The sequence below is a fragment of the Oncorhynchus tshawytscha genome, linkage group LG12 (assembly GCF_018296145.1).
Source record: "Oncorhynchus tshawytscha isolate Ot180627B linkage group LG12, Otsh_v2.0, whole genome shotgun sequence".
NCBI lineage: Eukaryota > Metazoa > Chordata > Actinopteri > Salmoniformes > Salmonidae > Oncorhynchus > Oncorhynchus tshawytscha.
In genome coordinates, this window is record NC_056440.1 from 35,520,180 (window position 1) to 35,536,807 (window position 16,628).

The 16,628-nt window shown below is 42.6% G+C and overlaps 1 protein-coding gene across 2 annotated transcripts in view; it reads left to right on the plus strand.

Annotated features, from left to right (window-relative positions):
- The first annotated feature begins 8,631 nt into the window (after positions 1 to 8,631).
- si:dkey-91m11.5 (PH_BCR_vertebrate and RhoGAP_Bcr domain-containing protein) overlaps positions 8,632 to 16,628 on the plus strand; it is a 44,206-nt gene continuing 36,209 nt past the window's right edge. Inside the window, exon 1 of one of the 2 annotated variants that reach the window (XM_024439024.2) lies at positions 8,632 to 10,551. In XM_024439024.2, the coding sequence (XP_024294792.1) occupies positions 9,231 to 10,551 (1,321 nt within the window). In that variant the 5' untranslated portion in view covers positions 8,632 to 9,230. The remainder of the gene's footprint in view (positions 10,552 to 16,628) is intronic. The other variant, XM_024439023.2, reaches the window with a different exon arrangement.

A 16,628-nucleotide genomic window follows, 5' to 3' on the forward strand; every position in this document is an offset into this window, starting at 1 on the left:
TTGAAATGTAAATATTCTTCATTAAATAATATCTGGAATAATAGTTTAATTTCCATTCAACTAGATAGTACTGTCCCCATGCTGCTCCCCGCCAGGGGTCTGAGGATTTTGAAACAAAACTTATGCTCTTGACACGCATCCGTGCATTGGTAGATGTGCTGTACATGGTTATAAACAGTTATTACACTGCTATAAACGGTTATTCTCACTGTTATCGACTGTTACAAACACGTATTACAAAGTCCCCCAGTGTCCGGTGTGAGGCGTGAAGTCAGGAACTCTGCTTGTCGGTTACTGCGTAGCAACCTTGCGGTGCCAAAAGCCCTGGTCTGCCCTAGAAAGCCTATGTAAATTACGATCGCCAGAACGGCCAAATCCATTTATTTTGGACAGCCGTTTTGGGATCTAAAATTAGCTTATGCTGACATACACCAATCACGGGCCTTCAGACATGGAGGCTCGTGCGCTCATGCCTAATGGTGCTTTAAAGAAAACTGGGAACTCGGAGGGAAAAACGAGCTAAAATCATGACACCAGTGAGCTCCGTGTCGGAAAATCGGAGCTCTAGAAAGAGTCCTGACTTGGAATTCTGAGTTAGATGACCGTTCTAAAAATGTAGAATCCCAGTCGGAGCTCGTTTTTTTCAGAGTGGCCAATTGTCTTGAACAAATGAAGTCGGAGATACATCACAGATATAACAATGAGACAGATATTTCACACGATGTATAAATGTGAAGCATCCGCTTAACGTTTCCACTCACTATCAAATGTAGTATTGATAGGAAGCCCAGTGGCCGGAGAAGATTGATTTTGGCCGACATTTTGCTAATTTTCTCATCGATTAAACATTAATTTCTCAACACAGTTTTCTGTTCCCAAAACTAGAATCTGTTACGAACAGAGTGGAGTACGTTTTGTAGACTTTACCCTATGCCAAATGTTTACAAAACTGCATTGTTTAAGGCTTACAAAGGAAAATTAAGTTTTTGCACACGCACTTCAGAGTTGGCGTTCTCTGTCGGAAAAATGCAAATGTTGGTTAGAGCGCGATAATAGGATCTTGCTAGTTCGTGCGTGGCTCTGCCCATCTTGCTTGTTCTGCCCACTATGACTCATTTGTTCCGATTTGATAGGACAGACTATGGTCTATATTTGTTTAGTTATACAAATCTTTCTAGACATTAAAACCAGTAGATAGCTGTCGAGTTCAAAACAATTGGGAACTTGGAAATCTCGGACTTCCGAATTCAGTGCAGGTCATCCAACTCGGAATTCCAACTCTGGAACTCAGGCCTCTTTCTAGAGCTCTGACTTTCCGACCTGAAGATCACTGACATGAATTGACCTCGTATTTTTCAGAGTTCCCAGTTAGTCCACCATGAGATGCTGTAACGCGACATCATCCAGGTATTTTTAAGAAAAACTCGCGATGGCGGATGAAGCTGGAAGTATTTGAATTTGAAGCATGCCATATTGTTGAATGGGCCTGCGTGGTTCCAAAAAAATGCCAAGGATCATGGTGAAAGTGGCCATAACTAACAAAGGATCATGATGTTGTAGTTTTCATCCTGCCTGAGAGAGTCCGTTTAGGTGCACCTGCAAAGAGCCTGCATGAAGGCATGAGCCTCCTCGTAACCTGTCGGCCCATGATTGGTCTGTGTCAGCACGTGGTCCTGTGTGACAACAAATGCAGTAGTTCGAGTGGATCACTATTTAATTAAGTATCGCGATTTGTAGCGAACTTTAAAATCATTCAACATGGGGAGCGAATTGGTCTGTGTCAGCACGTGGTCCTGTGTGACAACAAATGCAGTAGTTCGAGTGGATCACTATTTAATTAAGTATCGCGATTTGTAGCGAACTTTAAAATCATTCAACATGGGGAGCGAACTTGATCATTATATACTAATTTTAGAGCCCAAAACAGCCTTCAATTTTGTGGGGTGCGGCCATTCTGGCGATCATAATTTCGGCTTGGCCCATAAGACTCTCACAAATTTCTACAGATGCACCATTGAGAGCATCCTGTCGGGCTGTATCACCTCCTGGCAAATGTACCATCCTCAACCACAGGGCTCTCCAGAGGGTGGTGCGGTCAGCCCAACGCATCACCGGGGTCCCACTCCCTGCCCTCCAGGACATCTACAGCACCCAGTGTATTAAATCAAATAAAATTGTATTAGTCACATGCGCCGAATACAACGGGTGTAGACCTTACAGTGAAATTATTACTTACGAGCCCCTAACCAGCAATGCGGTTAAAAAAAATATGGATAAGAATATATAATAAATGTAACAAGTAATTAAAGAGCAGTAGTAAAATAACAATAGCGAGACTATATACAGGGGAGGGTACCGGTACAGAGTCAATGTGTGGGGGCACCGGTTAGTTGAGGTAATATGTACATATAGGTAGAGTTAGAGTTATTAAAGTGACAATGCATAGATGATAACAACAGAGAGTAGCAGCGGTGTAAAAAAGGGGGGGGGCAATACAAAAAGTCTGGGTAGCCATTTCATTAGGTGTTCAGGAGTCTTATGGCTTGGGGGTAGAAGCTGTTAAGAAGCCTTTTGGACTTAGACTTGGCATTCCGGTACCGCTTGCCGTGCAGTAGCAGAGAGAACAGTCTATGGCTAGGGTGGCTGGAGTCTTTGACAATTTTTAGGGCCTTCCTCTGACACCGCCTGGTATAGAGGTCCTGGATGACAGGAAGCTTGGCCCCGGTGATGTACTGGGCCGTATGCACTACCCTCTGTAGTGCCTTGCGGTCGGAGGCCGAGCAGTTGCCATACCAGGCTGTGATGTAACCAGTGTAACCATGCTCTTGATGGTGCAGCTACAGAACCTTTTGAGGATCTGAAGACCCATGCCAAATCTTTTCAGTCTCCTGAGGGGGAATAGGTTTGTTGTGCCTTCTTCACAACTGTCTTAGTGTGTTTGGACCATGATAGTTTGTTGGTGAAGTGGACACCAAGGAACTTCCACTACAGCCCTACAGCCCCGTCGATGAGAATGGGTGCGTGCTCGGTCCTTCTTTTCCTGTAGTCCACAATCATCTCCTTTGTCTTGATCATATTGAGGGAGAGGTTGTTGTCCTGGCACCACACGGCCAGGTCACTGACCTCCTCCCTACAGGCTGTCTCGTCGTTGTCTGTAATCAGGCCTACCACTGTTGTGTCCTTGGCAAACTTGATGATGGTGTTGAAGTCGTGTCTGGCCATGCAGTCATGAGTGAACAGGGAGTACAGGAGGGGACTGAGCACGCACCCCTGAGGGGCCCCCGTGTTGAGGATCAGCGTGGCGGATGTGTTGTTACCTACTCTTACCTCCTGGGGGCGGCCCGGCAGAAAGTCCAGAATCCAGTTGCAGAGGGAGGTGTTTAGTCCCAGGGTCCTTAGCTTAGTGATGAGCTTTGAGGGCACTATGGTGTTGAACGCTGAGCTGTAGTCAATGAATAGCATTCTCACATAGGTGTTCCTTTTGTCTAGGTGGGAAAGGGCAATGTTGAGTGCAATAGAGATTGCATCATCTGTGGATCTGTTGGGACGGTATGCAAATTGGAGTGGGTCTAGGGTTTCTGGGATAATGGTGCTGATGTGAGCCATGATCAGCCTTTCAAAGCACTTCATGGCTACAGACGTGAGTGCATGATCACACAGTCATCCAGAACAGCTGGTGCTCTCATGCATGTTTCAGTGTTACTTGCTTCGAAGCGAGCATAAAAGTCATTTAGCTCTTCTGGTAGGTTTGTGTCATCATCTAGATGGCAGAGACTGTGCAGGTGCATCAAAGCTGGGGACCGAGAAAATAAAAAACAGCTTCCATGTCCAAGCCATCAGACTGTTAAATAGTCACCACTAGCCGGCCTTCGCCCAGTACCCTGCCCTGAACTTTAGTCACTGTTACTAGCCAGCTTCCACCCTGTACTCATCCTGCACCTTAGAGACTGCTGCCCCATGTACATTGTCATTGAACACTTGTCACTTTAATAATGTTTACATACAGTTTTACCCACTTCATATGTATATACTGTATTCTAGTATACAACTACTGCTGTACACACCTTTTCTATTCATATACACTCCATACTGTCTATACACACCGTCAAATACTGTACATATACAGTACACTGAGTATACAAACATTAGGAACACCTTCCTAATATTGAGTTGTACTTGACCAAAAACATTTTATTTGGATTTGATTTAGGCTTTCTAAGACACTGGGGGCCTGTGCCATAGACATTAAGGTTGGCTCTCTTTGGCAGGATGAAAATGACAACATTGACCATGATGCTTTGCTAGTTCTGGCCATTTTCACCATGATCCTTAGCGATTTCTGGTACCATTTAGCCCCATTCAGTAATATGGGGTGCTTCAAATTCAAATACTTCTGGCTTCTTGAGTTTTCCATATAGGACTAATTTTTTCTGTAATTTTCATTAGAAGAGCCCTTTTATATTTCTGGATTTGAACATTGTAAATAATAGTTCCACAACAGACACTATCCTATTGTTCCAATATGGTTTGCACAATAGTATTGCTGTGTCTCTGTATAGTTGAGGGTATATTGTTTCAATAATACTGAAGTCAGTTTTGGTCCCAGAGGGGATCTCAATGCTGTTACACAAAACCAAGTTAACCTGACTTAATGAAACCTGAATTAAAAAATGTAAAATGTACTTGTCATTATTTTTATTTTAACTTTACATTAGACCCTGTATTATAGTAGATCACTGGTTAATACAGACTACATCTTATTTATTTCTACCCACATTTCGGTCCACAACTTCTGAATCAGGTAATAATTAAACAGATACATGTACTGCCTTTCCAATTGATGTTTCCACACAAATATTAATTTGAAAAACCAAAAGACCTGTTATTTTGTCTGTTGTTTTAACAATGTAATAATAATATATGCCATTTAACAGATGCTTTTATCCAAAGCGACTTACAGTCATTTCTGCATACATTTTACGTATGGGTGGCCCTAGGAATCGAACCCACAACCCTGGCCCTACAAGCTTCATGCTCTACAGGACCACCATTAGAATGTAATAACATAGACATTAAAACCAGTAGATAGTGATAGCGCTTTCCTATGGAAAACTCCCGATGGCACCGGAAGTATTTGAATTTGAAGCACTCCATATTGCTGAATGGGGCTAAATGGCACCAAAAATCACTTCAAATACAGTATTGGAACAATATGATAGTGTCTGTTGTGGAACTATTATTTCCAATGTTCAAATCCAGAAATAGTAAAGGCTCTTCTACTGAAAATCACAGAAAAAATTTAGAGAAATACTGAAATGTAAACACCTCCCCCACTCAATGATGAGCTCTGTACTCACTGTAAAAGTGCAGGATGACAATGAAAGAAATACAGTCTTTCAGTCTTCAGGACTGTCCAATAGTGTATGATCAGAGGGAAATAATATGAATGAAGTTAAAATTCTCAATCATTCATACCAATTCAGGTTAGTCAAACAGCACCAAATTTGTAGCGTCGTAATGCTGTAGCTACTATTTGACAGGAGGTCGTACGAATGGGGCTTGTACGGAGAGACAGGGTAAGGAGTAGTAAAGCCCCGACTGACCAGGACCTCTCGGCCCTCCTGTCCAAAGTTCTTTGTGAACTCCCTGATCTTGAACAAGTCCTCCGTGCTGACTGTGGATCTTGTGGTGGATAGTGAGCGCAACATGTCAGACTGGATGACAGAGGGACACAGAGAAGACAAACAAAATCATGGTTCAGCAATTACACAAATATAAGAGTCGGTTTGCAATGCCTGGATGTGTATGTTGAAACAGCATGTTCCACTATGTCAAATCAAATCAAATTTTATTGGTCACATACACATGGTTAGCAGATGTTAAAGTGAGTGTAGTGAAATGCGTGTGCTTCTAGTTGCGACAGTGCAGTAAAATCTAACAAGTAATCTAACAATTCCCCAACAACTACCTAATACACACAAATCTAAAGGGGTGAATGAGAATATTTACATATAAATATATGGAAGAGCAATGGCCAAGCGGCATAGGTGCAATAGATGCTATAAATACAGTATATACATATGATTTGAGTAATGTAAGATATGTAAACATTATTAAAGTGGCATTATTTAAAGTGCCATTGTTTAAAGTGACTGATCCATTTATTAAAGTGGCCAGTGGTTGGGTCTCAATGTAGGCAGCAGCCTCTCTGAGTTAGTGATTGCTGTTTAGCAGTCTGATGGCCTTGAGATAGAAGCTGCTTTTCAGTCTCTTTGTCCCAGCTTTGATGCACCTGTACTGACCTCGCCTTCTGGATGATAGCGGTGCGAACAGGCAGTGGCTCGGTGGATGTTGTCCCTGATGATCCTTTTGGCCTTCCTGTGACATCGGGTGCCGTAGGTGTTATGGAGGGCAGGTAGCTTGCCCACTGTGATGCGTTGTGCAGACCTTACCACCCTCTGGAGAGCTTTGTGGTTGAGGGCGGTGCAGTTGCCGTACCATGCTGTGATACAGCCCGACATGATGCTCTCGATTGCGCATCTGTAAATGTTTGTCAGGGTTTTGGGTGACAAGCCACATTTCTTCAGCCTCCTGAGGTTGAAGAGGCGCTGTTGTGCTGCCTTCATCACACTGTCTGTGTGGGTGGACCATTTCAGTTTGTCTACGTCTCACTCTCCATCTCTGACAGCTTCCTAACCATCATACAACCTGCCAGAACACTGAGGACAGACTCCCCTGCCTGGGAGAGAGAGAGACAGACAGACAGAGGAGAGTGAGAGTGAGAGCGAGAGAGAGGAGAGTGAGACAGAGATGGGGGAGGGAGATAGATAGCGAGAGAGACAGAGAGGATAGTGAGACAGAGATGGGGGAGATAGATAGATAGCAAGCAAGAGAGAGAGAGAGAGAGAGAAGGGGGGTAGAAACAGCTGGTCCGGGACAAGGTAACCCGAGAGATAAGAGAGAAAGAGAGAGACAGACAGCCAAATTACAGAGAGAATGCATAAGATCACACAATATACCAGATAAGCCAGACTGAGCCTAGCCCTGTGGCCTCATCCAAAGGTTACTCCTGGATAGGGTCCATTTGAAAATGTTCTCTTCTAAACATGATTAAATCCTGTTCTGTTAGCAGTTAAAAAAGACTAATACTTCCAGCAACAGTGTTGGTATTGTGTTGTTATTGGCTTTTAAAGGGACTTTAAGAAAAAAATAGTTGTTTGGGTCATATAGTAAATAGCTCATTGATTTCTCTAATATATTGTTGTTATTTTCAATAAATGTTTTTTAACTTTAAACAATTTTTTTTTTTGTGATTTAAAAATATATATAATCCAAGTAAACATTTTTCAGAGGGACTTTTAATTTGAAAAAAAAAATCTGTATGATCATGTGACTCATGGGCACCCGAGTGGCGCAGTGGTTTAAGGCACTGCATCCATCTCAGTGCTAGAGGTGTCACTACAGACCCTGGTTCGATTCCAGGCTGTATCACAACTGGCTGTGATTGGGAGTCCCATAGGGTGGCACCCAATTGGTCCATCGTTGTCTGGGTTTGGCTGTCATTGTAAATAAGAATTTGTTCTTAACTGATTTGCCTAGTTAAATAAAGGTTAAATAAAAATAAATAAATAAAACCTTAATGTCTCTAGTTTCACATGGAAGTCAGGTGGGAGGTGAGATCAGGTGGGACCATTCTAGCCAATGAGAGGGCAGATACACGTTTGAATAAAGGGCCAATCTGTGTCTGTGACAGCAAGGGCAGCGCCATTGAGACTATCTCCATTTTAAAGTAGTCAATTTCTTCTTCTTCATTGGCTGATTGCTCCCAACTCATAGGAATCCTCGCCCAGTTGACTACTTTAAAATGGTGGAAGGCCTCAATGGCAATGTCCATAATAAAATCGTATATATCATGAGTCCTCTATGACAACAGGCACAACTCCAATATCAAAGTTGTCGAAATGTCTATTGATCAAATAAGCCCCACGTAACAAATTAGCATTTCAAGTTTTTCATGGCCAAATTGACAATCTTTCACTGGCCTCCATAAAAAAATGTCTTTCGTGGTCGTGTTACGTTTAACAGATAATTTGGCGGAGAAAAAGGTAGCCTATTAGTTAGCGCGTTGGGCCAGTAACCGAAAGGTTGCTAGATTGAATCCCAGGGCTGACAATGTAAAAATCTGTCGTTCTGCACCTGAACAAGGCAAGTTAACCCACTGTTCATAGGCCCTCTTTGTAAAAAATAATTTGTTCTTAACTGACTTGCCTAGTTACATTTAAAAATCTCGCTTCGCCTCTTTCTCTCTGAAGAGAGAGTGGGACAAGCTGCGCAGACTCTGCCACCAGCGCACACGCAGAGTTGTACACAGGTTCTTGTCTGTCTGGATTTATCTTTTGTACCATTAGATGGAGACAAATATCGATATTTCAGACGGTATATATACCGTAATAAAACATGTCTGTTTTTAATCTTACAAAATGGCAATAGATTAGTCTACATTATTACTTACATAATATAGACCATATCATTATCAGGTTTTCTTCAGCTTGGATTTCTTGTTTTGTCGACGTGCCTGTGTCTTTAAAACTGGACAGACCCTCAATCACATCAAAGTCCCTCCCTCTCTTTTCAGCACTAACTCAACCTAAATAAAATGAGCAAAACACAGTAACTGTAGCGTGCGATCCAACGAAGTGTATATCATGTGTGGTGGATCTAAGGTTAACGAGAGAACATTCGAACTAACTTTCAATTAGATGCGGAGTAACGAATTAACACGAAAAACAGGAATTACAGTGGAAATGTAAAAGTGTTATTGGGCTTTCACTAAATCATTGGATGGAACGTCTGGATATAGCACAGTGCTGCTGCTTTTACGATGAATGAAGGATCATTGTCTACTGACATTACTTACAGAAGATAAGGACATTTTCTTTATGTTTTTGTTGTTGCAGGTATCTGAACTGGGTCGTCATTCTCAGTCCTCATGGCATTCTCTACTATGCGAGCTGATATCATGTTGATAACTAACGTTAGAACCATAAGAAAAAATGTGCACGAGTCTTCTGAAAACTGTATTCAGTCAGTGAAGTGTGGAAATAGCTTCTAATGGCCATTATAAGTCATACTTTAGAAATTATTTTGATTGGAAACTAATCATATCGTTGAGTAGAAATTTTAGTAGAAGTTTCTACTCTATTCTCAGTGAACTAAGTTATATTAAAAACATGGTTGAACCAGTGGGTTTTGTGGAGGCTTGGAAAGCCCAGTTCCCGGAGTCAAATCCCCCAAACATGGAGCTGAAATCATTGGGGGATGTTGAGCAGGAGCTGGAGAAATGCAAGGCATCTATCAGGCAGCTGGAGTTGGAGGTGAACAAGGAGCGCTTTCGGATGATCTACCTGCAGACGTTACTGGCCAAGGAGAGGAAGGCATATGATGGGCAGAGATGGGGCATCAAGAGGATGTCCCTAATGAATATTGGAGACCAATCCAGTGTTTCAGACACCCAGAGATCCCACTTAGATGAGCCTTCATTGGAGGAGCAGCCAGGAGATGCAGTTGACACAGGGTGTAAACAGTATCCAGAGGGAGAGGTGGATGGGGTGTCTCCCTCCAAACAGAGGTCGACAGCGGGTCCTCCAGACACACATCTGGACAGGGTAGGCATGGGCTCAGTAGCAGCACTGAGGTCCAACTTTGAGCACATCAAGAGAGCCAACTCTCACATGGCAGGAGATGGGAAAGGGGTTGGTGGGACAGAGAGACCCTTCTACGTGAACATGGAGTACCACCATGAGAGAGGCCTCGTGAAGGTCAATGACAGGGAGGTCTCAGACAAGATCAGCAGCCTGGGCTGCCAGGCCATGCAAATGGAGCGGAATAGGTCCCTGCACTCCCTGCCCGGGAACCTATCCACTGTGACGGGGGAGATCCGCAAATCTGTCCTCCGAGGCAGATCCACCGAGGGCGGCTGTGGCTACAATGGGCTGTATGATGATGCAGCAGAGGTGAACCCACATTTCTTCAAGGACAGTGTGAGCCGTTCCAATGGGGGGAGACAACCGGCAGACTGTCAGCCCTACACCAGTGTGTATGTTGGGGGGATGATGGGGGAGGGGAGGATCATCCACATCAGGGACCACAGTGTGGAGGAGGACTCCCACCTCACCTGGCCAAGGCGCTCCTACTCACCGGGGAGTTTTGACGAAGTTGGGGGCGGCTACACCCCAGACTGCAGCTCCAATGAGAACCTGACATCCAGCGAGGAGGACTTCTCCTCTGGCCAGTCAAGTCACGTGTCCCCAAGTCCCACAACCTATCATATGTACAGACCGAAGAGCCGCTCTCCGTCCCAGATTTCCCAGCAGTCCTTTGACAGCAGCAGCCCACCCACCCCTTTGTCTCAGAAACGTCTGAAGCAGCAGGTGTTGGTGTCCGAGGCCTCCATCGTGGGTGTCCGTAAAACAGGTCAGATCTGGCCCGACGATGGGACCTCCACTACGTCTAGTAGGACCTCGCATGACAACAGTCTCCATGGAGATCTGGGTAGGTCTGCAAGGACATAGTCTCTGTCCTTTTGTAATCAAGATATTTTCTATCCTCTGTTTTAATTTCCATTTGATGAGACACTATATAAAAGCACAAGAATTGTTAATGTACCCTAGGGCTCAATAACCACTGCCGTTTCATGTTTATTAGAGGTGCCTGTACTTGCCCTAACCTAGACCCCTCCTCAAGCGCGGATGTGCTTACAGTGTATGTGCACCTGCAACATGTCGAAGGAAAGGAAGGAATTATTTAGATCTAGTGTACCATGCATCTGCCAAGAAGTTTTCCATATGAATACATTAAACCATTAGCACAGCCCAACCATTGCAAAGCACCCTAGTGCTTGTATGGTTCTTTGTAGATTGTACGACTGTTTTCTTTTCACTTTGTAAACATGCCCCCCCCCTTCTGCTCTCCTATTGAGTGGCCTAGTGCTCTTGTGGACATGCCCTGATTGAGACAGTGCGTGCCCTCAGGCTGCCCAGTCACTCGGCCCTGTCCACCCAGAGTGTTTTTGTGTCAGCACATATCAGCGTTGTTGTCCTTGGCTAGAAGTAATTAACTTAAAGGGGCTTGTGTAGCGTGATGAATTTAGGGAGGCTCTTTGTTGGGGGTGGGGAGGAAAAGGGCTGATAACTCTCACTAAAAAGAGGACGAAGGGCTCAAAGTGTGTCACATGGCTTCCCATCAAAATCTCAGGCCTCAGTGTTTCCTGTTGTGATGTGTGAACACAATAGGAGAATCACTCATGCAGAGTATGTATTGACACTGCAACAATGTAGCAATGTTAAGTGGGATGGGGTGGTCTTACTAGGTGCTGCCAAGGACAGAGAAGAGAGTGAGTTCCCATGCAAAATATTTATGAAAGCTTTAATACATCAGAGGCTGTATGATTTGTCTATGATGGTGATTAAATTAAAGAAATACATGTCTAAGTGAAAAGGGGCGACTCAATGCCACATATTACATGATTTCACTGAAGTCTTAACAGACGGTCGGTCTGTTGTAGTGAATCAGACAGGGTCATTCGTTGCTAGGCTCAACAACTAAAAGCTATGCTAATTCATATGAGAAGAGCCAGAACACATTGTTTGACGTTATTACAAAAAAATACATGCTGTTTGGAGCAGATTTTCAGTAGCAATTGTTGAGAACAGGCTGTTATGTAAGGTGTTAGGCTAGAAAGCATTTTAAACCAAACATGCAATGAACAAGCAAATTGTCTGAGAACAGTAAGCCAGTGTTTGGCTCTTCTGACAGAAATACAGATTCCTTTTGACTTGTGGTCAAATATTGAGCTTTTTGATATTACAATAACACTATCATGGGTTGTTTTCTACATTGTCTCACCACATTATTGTTTCTTCACAATAACACCCATTTACCAATGCTGCTTGACCTGTAGGAAATGGGGAAACGGGCTATCCGATACAAAGACGCATGTTTAGACTGAAGCCTTAGTAAACTGGACAGTTAGCTTACTGTGATTGCTGCAGCTTGCTGGTTAAATGTTCAGCCGAAACAATGCTGCTGAGCCTGGCCCTGGAGTGGTGGTCTAAATGGCCGTGTTGCTGAGGTAACGGTCCTGCTGCAGGATCACTTCATGTAAACCGGGCTTTGTGGATTAATGGAAATCTGGATTTATTTTCTGATGTCGTAAGAACATTAGGGCTATTGCGCACATTGCTGGATCAGTGCTGTGGTAAGCAGTGGTTTTGAGGCGAGCATGACAATCCACTATTCTCTATTTTGGTCAGAGATTTTGAGTGAATATGGGAAAATCTGTTTTTCTTTTTGTTTTAAAACTCATTGCAACATTCAGTAAAATCCATTTAATCTGCTGAGTAAAGCTAGCTTATAATGTCAATGTTATAAAGGGCCACTGTGCTCCAGTTACATAAGTGTTCTGGTGACTATTTAGCTTTACAAGAATCAGATTGACTTTATTTGCCAAGTACATTTGCACATACCTGGAATTTGACTTGGTGAATAGGTGATGCCAGCCATAGACAATATGCAGACACAAAGCCAGCATAAATAATATAAATACAGTAAATGTAAAGCTGATTTACAGTGAGGATATACAATTTACAGACATACACTGACTATACCAAACATTCGGAACACCATCCTAATATTGAGTTGCACCCCCCCTCTTTTTGCCCTCAGAACAGCCTCAGTTCGTTGGGGCATGGACTCTACAAGGTATGCTGGCCAGTGGCGGGCGGTGCTTTTAAAAATGAATGAATGAGCATTGCCTTATTACTATTAGAGCATATTGGATGACTGTCATTCATATTCCATTCACCCAGCTCAATGTAACCTTGATCGGTTTAGGCTACTACATGATACTCACGTTTTCCTGTGCCCATCACGAGGTTACTATAACCCTATAAAAATAAAAGAATTCAACAGAATGGGTGGAATGAACACACCCCTGATCACACACAAACACAGTTCACTTTCATAGCAGCAATATAAAAACAGCATGATCACTTTGCTTCTTGCATATATAATTCCTTCTTGCGACTATCTACACGCTAGTGGTCGACCGATTAATAGGCATGGCCGATTTAATTTAGGGCCGATTTCAAGTTTTCATAACAATCGGAAATTGGTATTTTTGGGCGCCGATTTAAAAAAAATATATATATATATTTATTTTATTTATGTATTTATTTTTTTACACCTTTTATTTAATCTTTATTTAACTAGGCAAGTCAGTTAAGAACACATTCTTATTTTCAATGACGGCCTAGGAACGGTGGGTTAACTGCCTCGTTCAGGGGCAGAAAGACAGATTTTCAACTTGTCAGCTCGGGGGATCCAAATTTGCAACCTTACAGTTAACTAGTCCAACGCAATAACAACCTGCCTCTCTCTCGTTGCACTCCACAAGGAGACTGCCTGTTACGCAAATGCAGTAAGCCAAGGTAAGTTGCTAGCTAGCATTAAACTTATCTTATAAAAAACAATCAATCATAATCACTAGTTAACTACACATGGTTGATGATATTACTAGATATTATCTAGCGTGTCCTGTGTTGCATATATTCTGACTGAGCATACAAGTATCTGACTGAGCAGTGGTAGGCAGAAGCAGGCGTGTAAACATTCATTCAAACAGCACTTTTGTGCGTTTTGCCAGTAGCTCTTCTTTGTGCTTCAAGCATTGCGCTGTTTATGACTTCAAACCTATCAACTCCCGAGATGAGGCTGGTGTAACGGAAGTGAAATGGCTGGCTAGTTAGCACGCGCTAATAGCGTTTCAAACTTCACTCGCTCTGAGCCTTGAGGTGGTTGTTTCCCTTGCTCTGCATGGGTAACGCTGCTTCGATGTGGTGGCTGTTGTCGTTGTGTTGCTGGTTCGAGCCCAGGGAGGAGCGAGGAGGGGGACGGAAGCTATACTGTTACACTGGCAATACTAAAGTGCCTATAAGAACATCCAATAGTCAAAGGTTAATGAAATACAAATTGTATAGAGGGAAATAGTCCTATAATAACTACAACCTAAACTTCTTACCTGGGAATATTGAAGACTCCTGTTAAAAGGAACCACCAGCTTTCATATGTTCTCATGTTCTGAGCAAGGAACTGAAACGTTAGCTTTCTTACATAGCACATATGGCACTTTTACGTTCTTCTCCAACACTTTGTTTTTACATTATTTAAACCAAATTGAACATGTTTCATTATCTACTTGCGGCTAAATTTATTTTATTGATGTATTATATTAATTTAAAATAAGTGTTCATTCAGTATTGTTGTAATTGTCATTATTACAAATACATTTTTTAATTGTTTTTTAAATCGGCCGATTAAACAGTATCGGCTTTTTTGGTACTCCAATAATCGGTATCGGCGTTGGAAAATCATAATCGGTCGACCTCTACTACAGTGCCTTGCGAAAGTATTCGGCCCCCTTGAACTTTGCGACCTTTTGCCACATTTCAGGCTTCAAACATAAAGATATAAAACTGTATTTTTTTGTGAAGAATCAACAACAAGTGGGACACAATCATGAAGTGGAACGACATTTATTGGATATTTCAAACTTTTTCAACAAATCAAAAACTGAGAAATTGGGCGTGCAAAATTATTCAGCCCCCTTAAGTTAATACTTTGTAGCGCCACCTTTTGCTGCGATTACAGCTGTAAGTCGCTTGGGGTATGTCTCAGTTTTGCACATCGAGAGACTGAAATGTTTTCCCATTCCTCCTTGCAAAACAGCTCGAGCTCAGTGAGGTTGGATGGAGAGCATTTGTGAACAGCAGTTTTCAGTTCTTTCCACAGATTCTCGATTGGATTCAGGTCTGGACTTTGACTTGGCCATTCTAACACCTGGATATGTTTATTTTTGAACCATTCCATTGTAGATTTTACTTTATGTTTTGGGTCATTGTCTTGTTGGAAGACAAATCTCCGTCCCAGTCTCAGGTCTTTTGCAGACTCCATCAGGTTTTCTTCCAGAATGGTCCTGTATTTGGCTCCATCCATCTTCCCATCAATTTTAACCATCTTCCCTGTCCCTGCTGAAGAAAAGCAGGCCCAAACCATGATGCTGCCACCACCATGTTTGACAGTGGGGATGGTGTGTTCAGGGTGATGCGCTGTGTTGCTTTTACGCCAAACATAACGTTTTGCATTGTTGTCAAAAAGTTCAATTTTGGTTTCATCTGACCAGAGCACCTTCTTCCACATGTTTGGTGTGTCTCCCAGGTGGCTTGTGGCAAACGTTAAACAACACTTTTTATGGATATCTTTAAGAAATGGCTTTCTTCTTGCCACTTCCATAAAGGCCAGATTTGGACAGTCTCCCACCTCAGCTGTAGATCTCTGCAGTTCATCCAGAGTGATCATGGGCTTCTTGGCTGCATCTCTGATCAGTCTTCTCCTTGTATGAGCTGAAAGTTTAGAGGGACGGCCAGGTCTTGGTAGATTTGCAGTGGTCTGATACTCCTTCCATTTCAATATTATCGCTTGCACAGTGCTCCTTGGGATGTTTAAAGCTTGGGAAATCTTTTTGTATCCAAATCCGGCTTTAAACTTCTTCACAACAGTATCTCGGACCTGCCTGGTGTGTTCCTTGTTCTTCATGATGCTCTCTGCGCTTTTAACGGACCTCTGAGACTATCACAGTGGAGGTGCATTTATACGGAGACTTGATTACAAACAGGTGGATTGTATTTATCATCATTAGTCATTTAGGTCAACATTGGATCATTCAGAGATCCTCACTGAACTTCTGGAGAGAGTTTGCTGCACTGAAAGTAAAGGGGCTGAATAATTTTGCACGCCCAATTTTTCAGTTTTTGATTTGTTAAAAAAGTTTGAAATATCCAATAAATGTCGTTCCACTTCATGATTGTGTCCCACTTGTTGTTGATTCTTAACAAAAAAATACAGTTTTATATCTTTATGTTTGAAGCCTGAAATGTGGCAAAAGGTCGCAAAGTTCAAGGGGGCCGAATAATTTCGCAAGGCACTGTACACCTTCTCTTCCTCTCACTTTTTCTCTTCACTTGTAGACTTCAGTGTATAACACATCCGCTGTCTGTGACCAGGTGAAATAACCTTTCAAAGACAAACCTTCATATCATGACTGCTAACCGCTGCGCACAGCTTGTTGTTGTCACCTCATAGTCAACATAGCTACTAGAACTAACACGTTAGTAAACAATCATGCAATACAGTCAGCAAGCAGTTTAGCCCGTTACAGCAGCGGGCCCCGATGGTAATAAATTATTAAAACCAAAAGCTTACCGTGACTTGGAAGAGATTCAGTGTTGGATAGCTATAGTCAGTTAGCTAACATAACATCCCTTTCTGTCTTGAGCCAGTTGTTTGAGTAGGCTAAACTAGCTAGCTGCGTTCAGTTAGCTAAGTGAAAGTTACAAAAATAAAATACAACCAAATATAGCTAGCTCACTCTCTCTCCCTCTGTCTCGCTTGTCCTTAATTTGGGAAGAAATTCATTTGTTCAAAACTGTTATGCTTTCAGTACTAGATTAATTCTCAGAACTTTTGATTGGGTGGACAACATGTCAGTTCATGTTGCAAGAGCTCTGATAGGT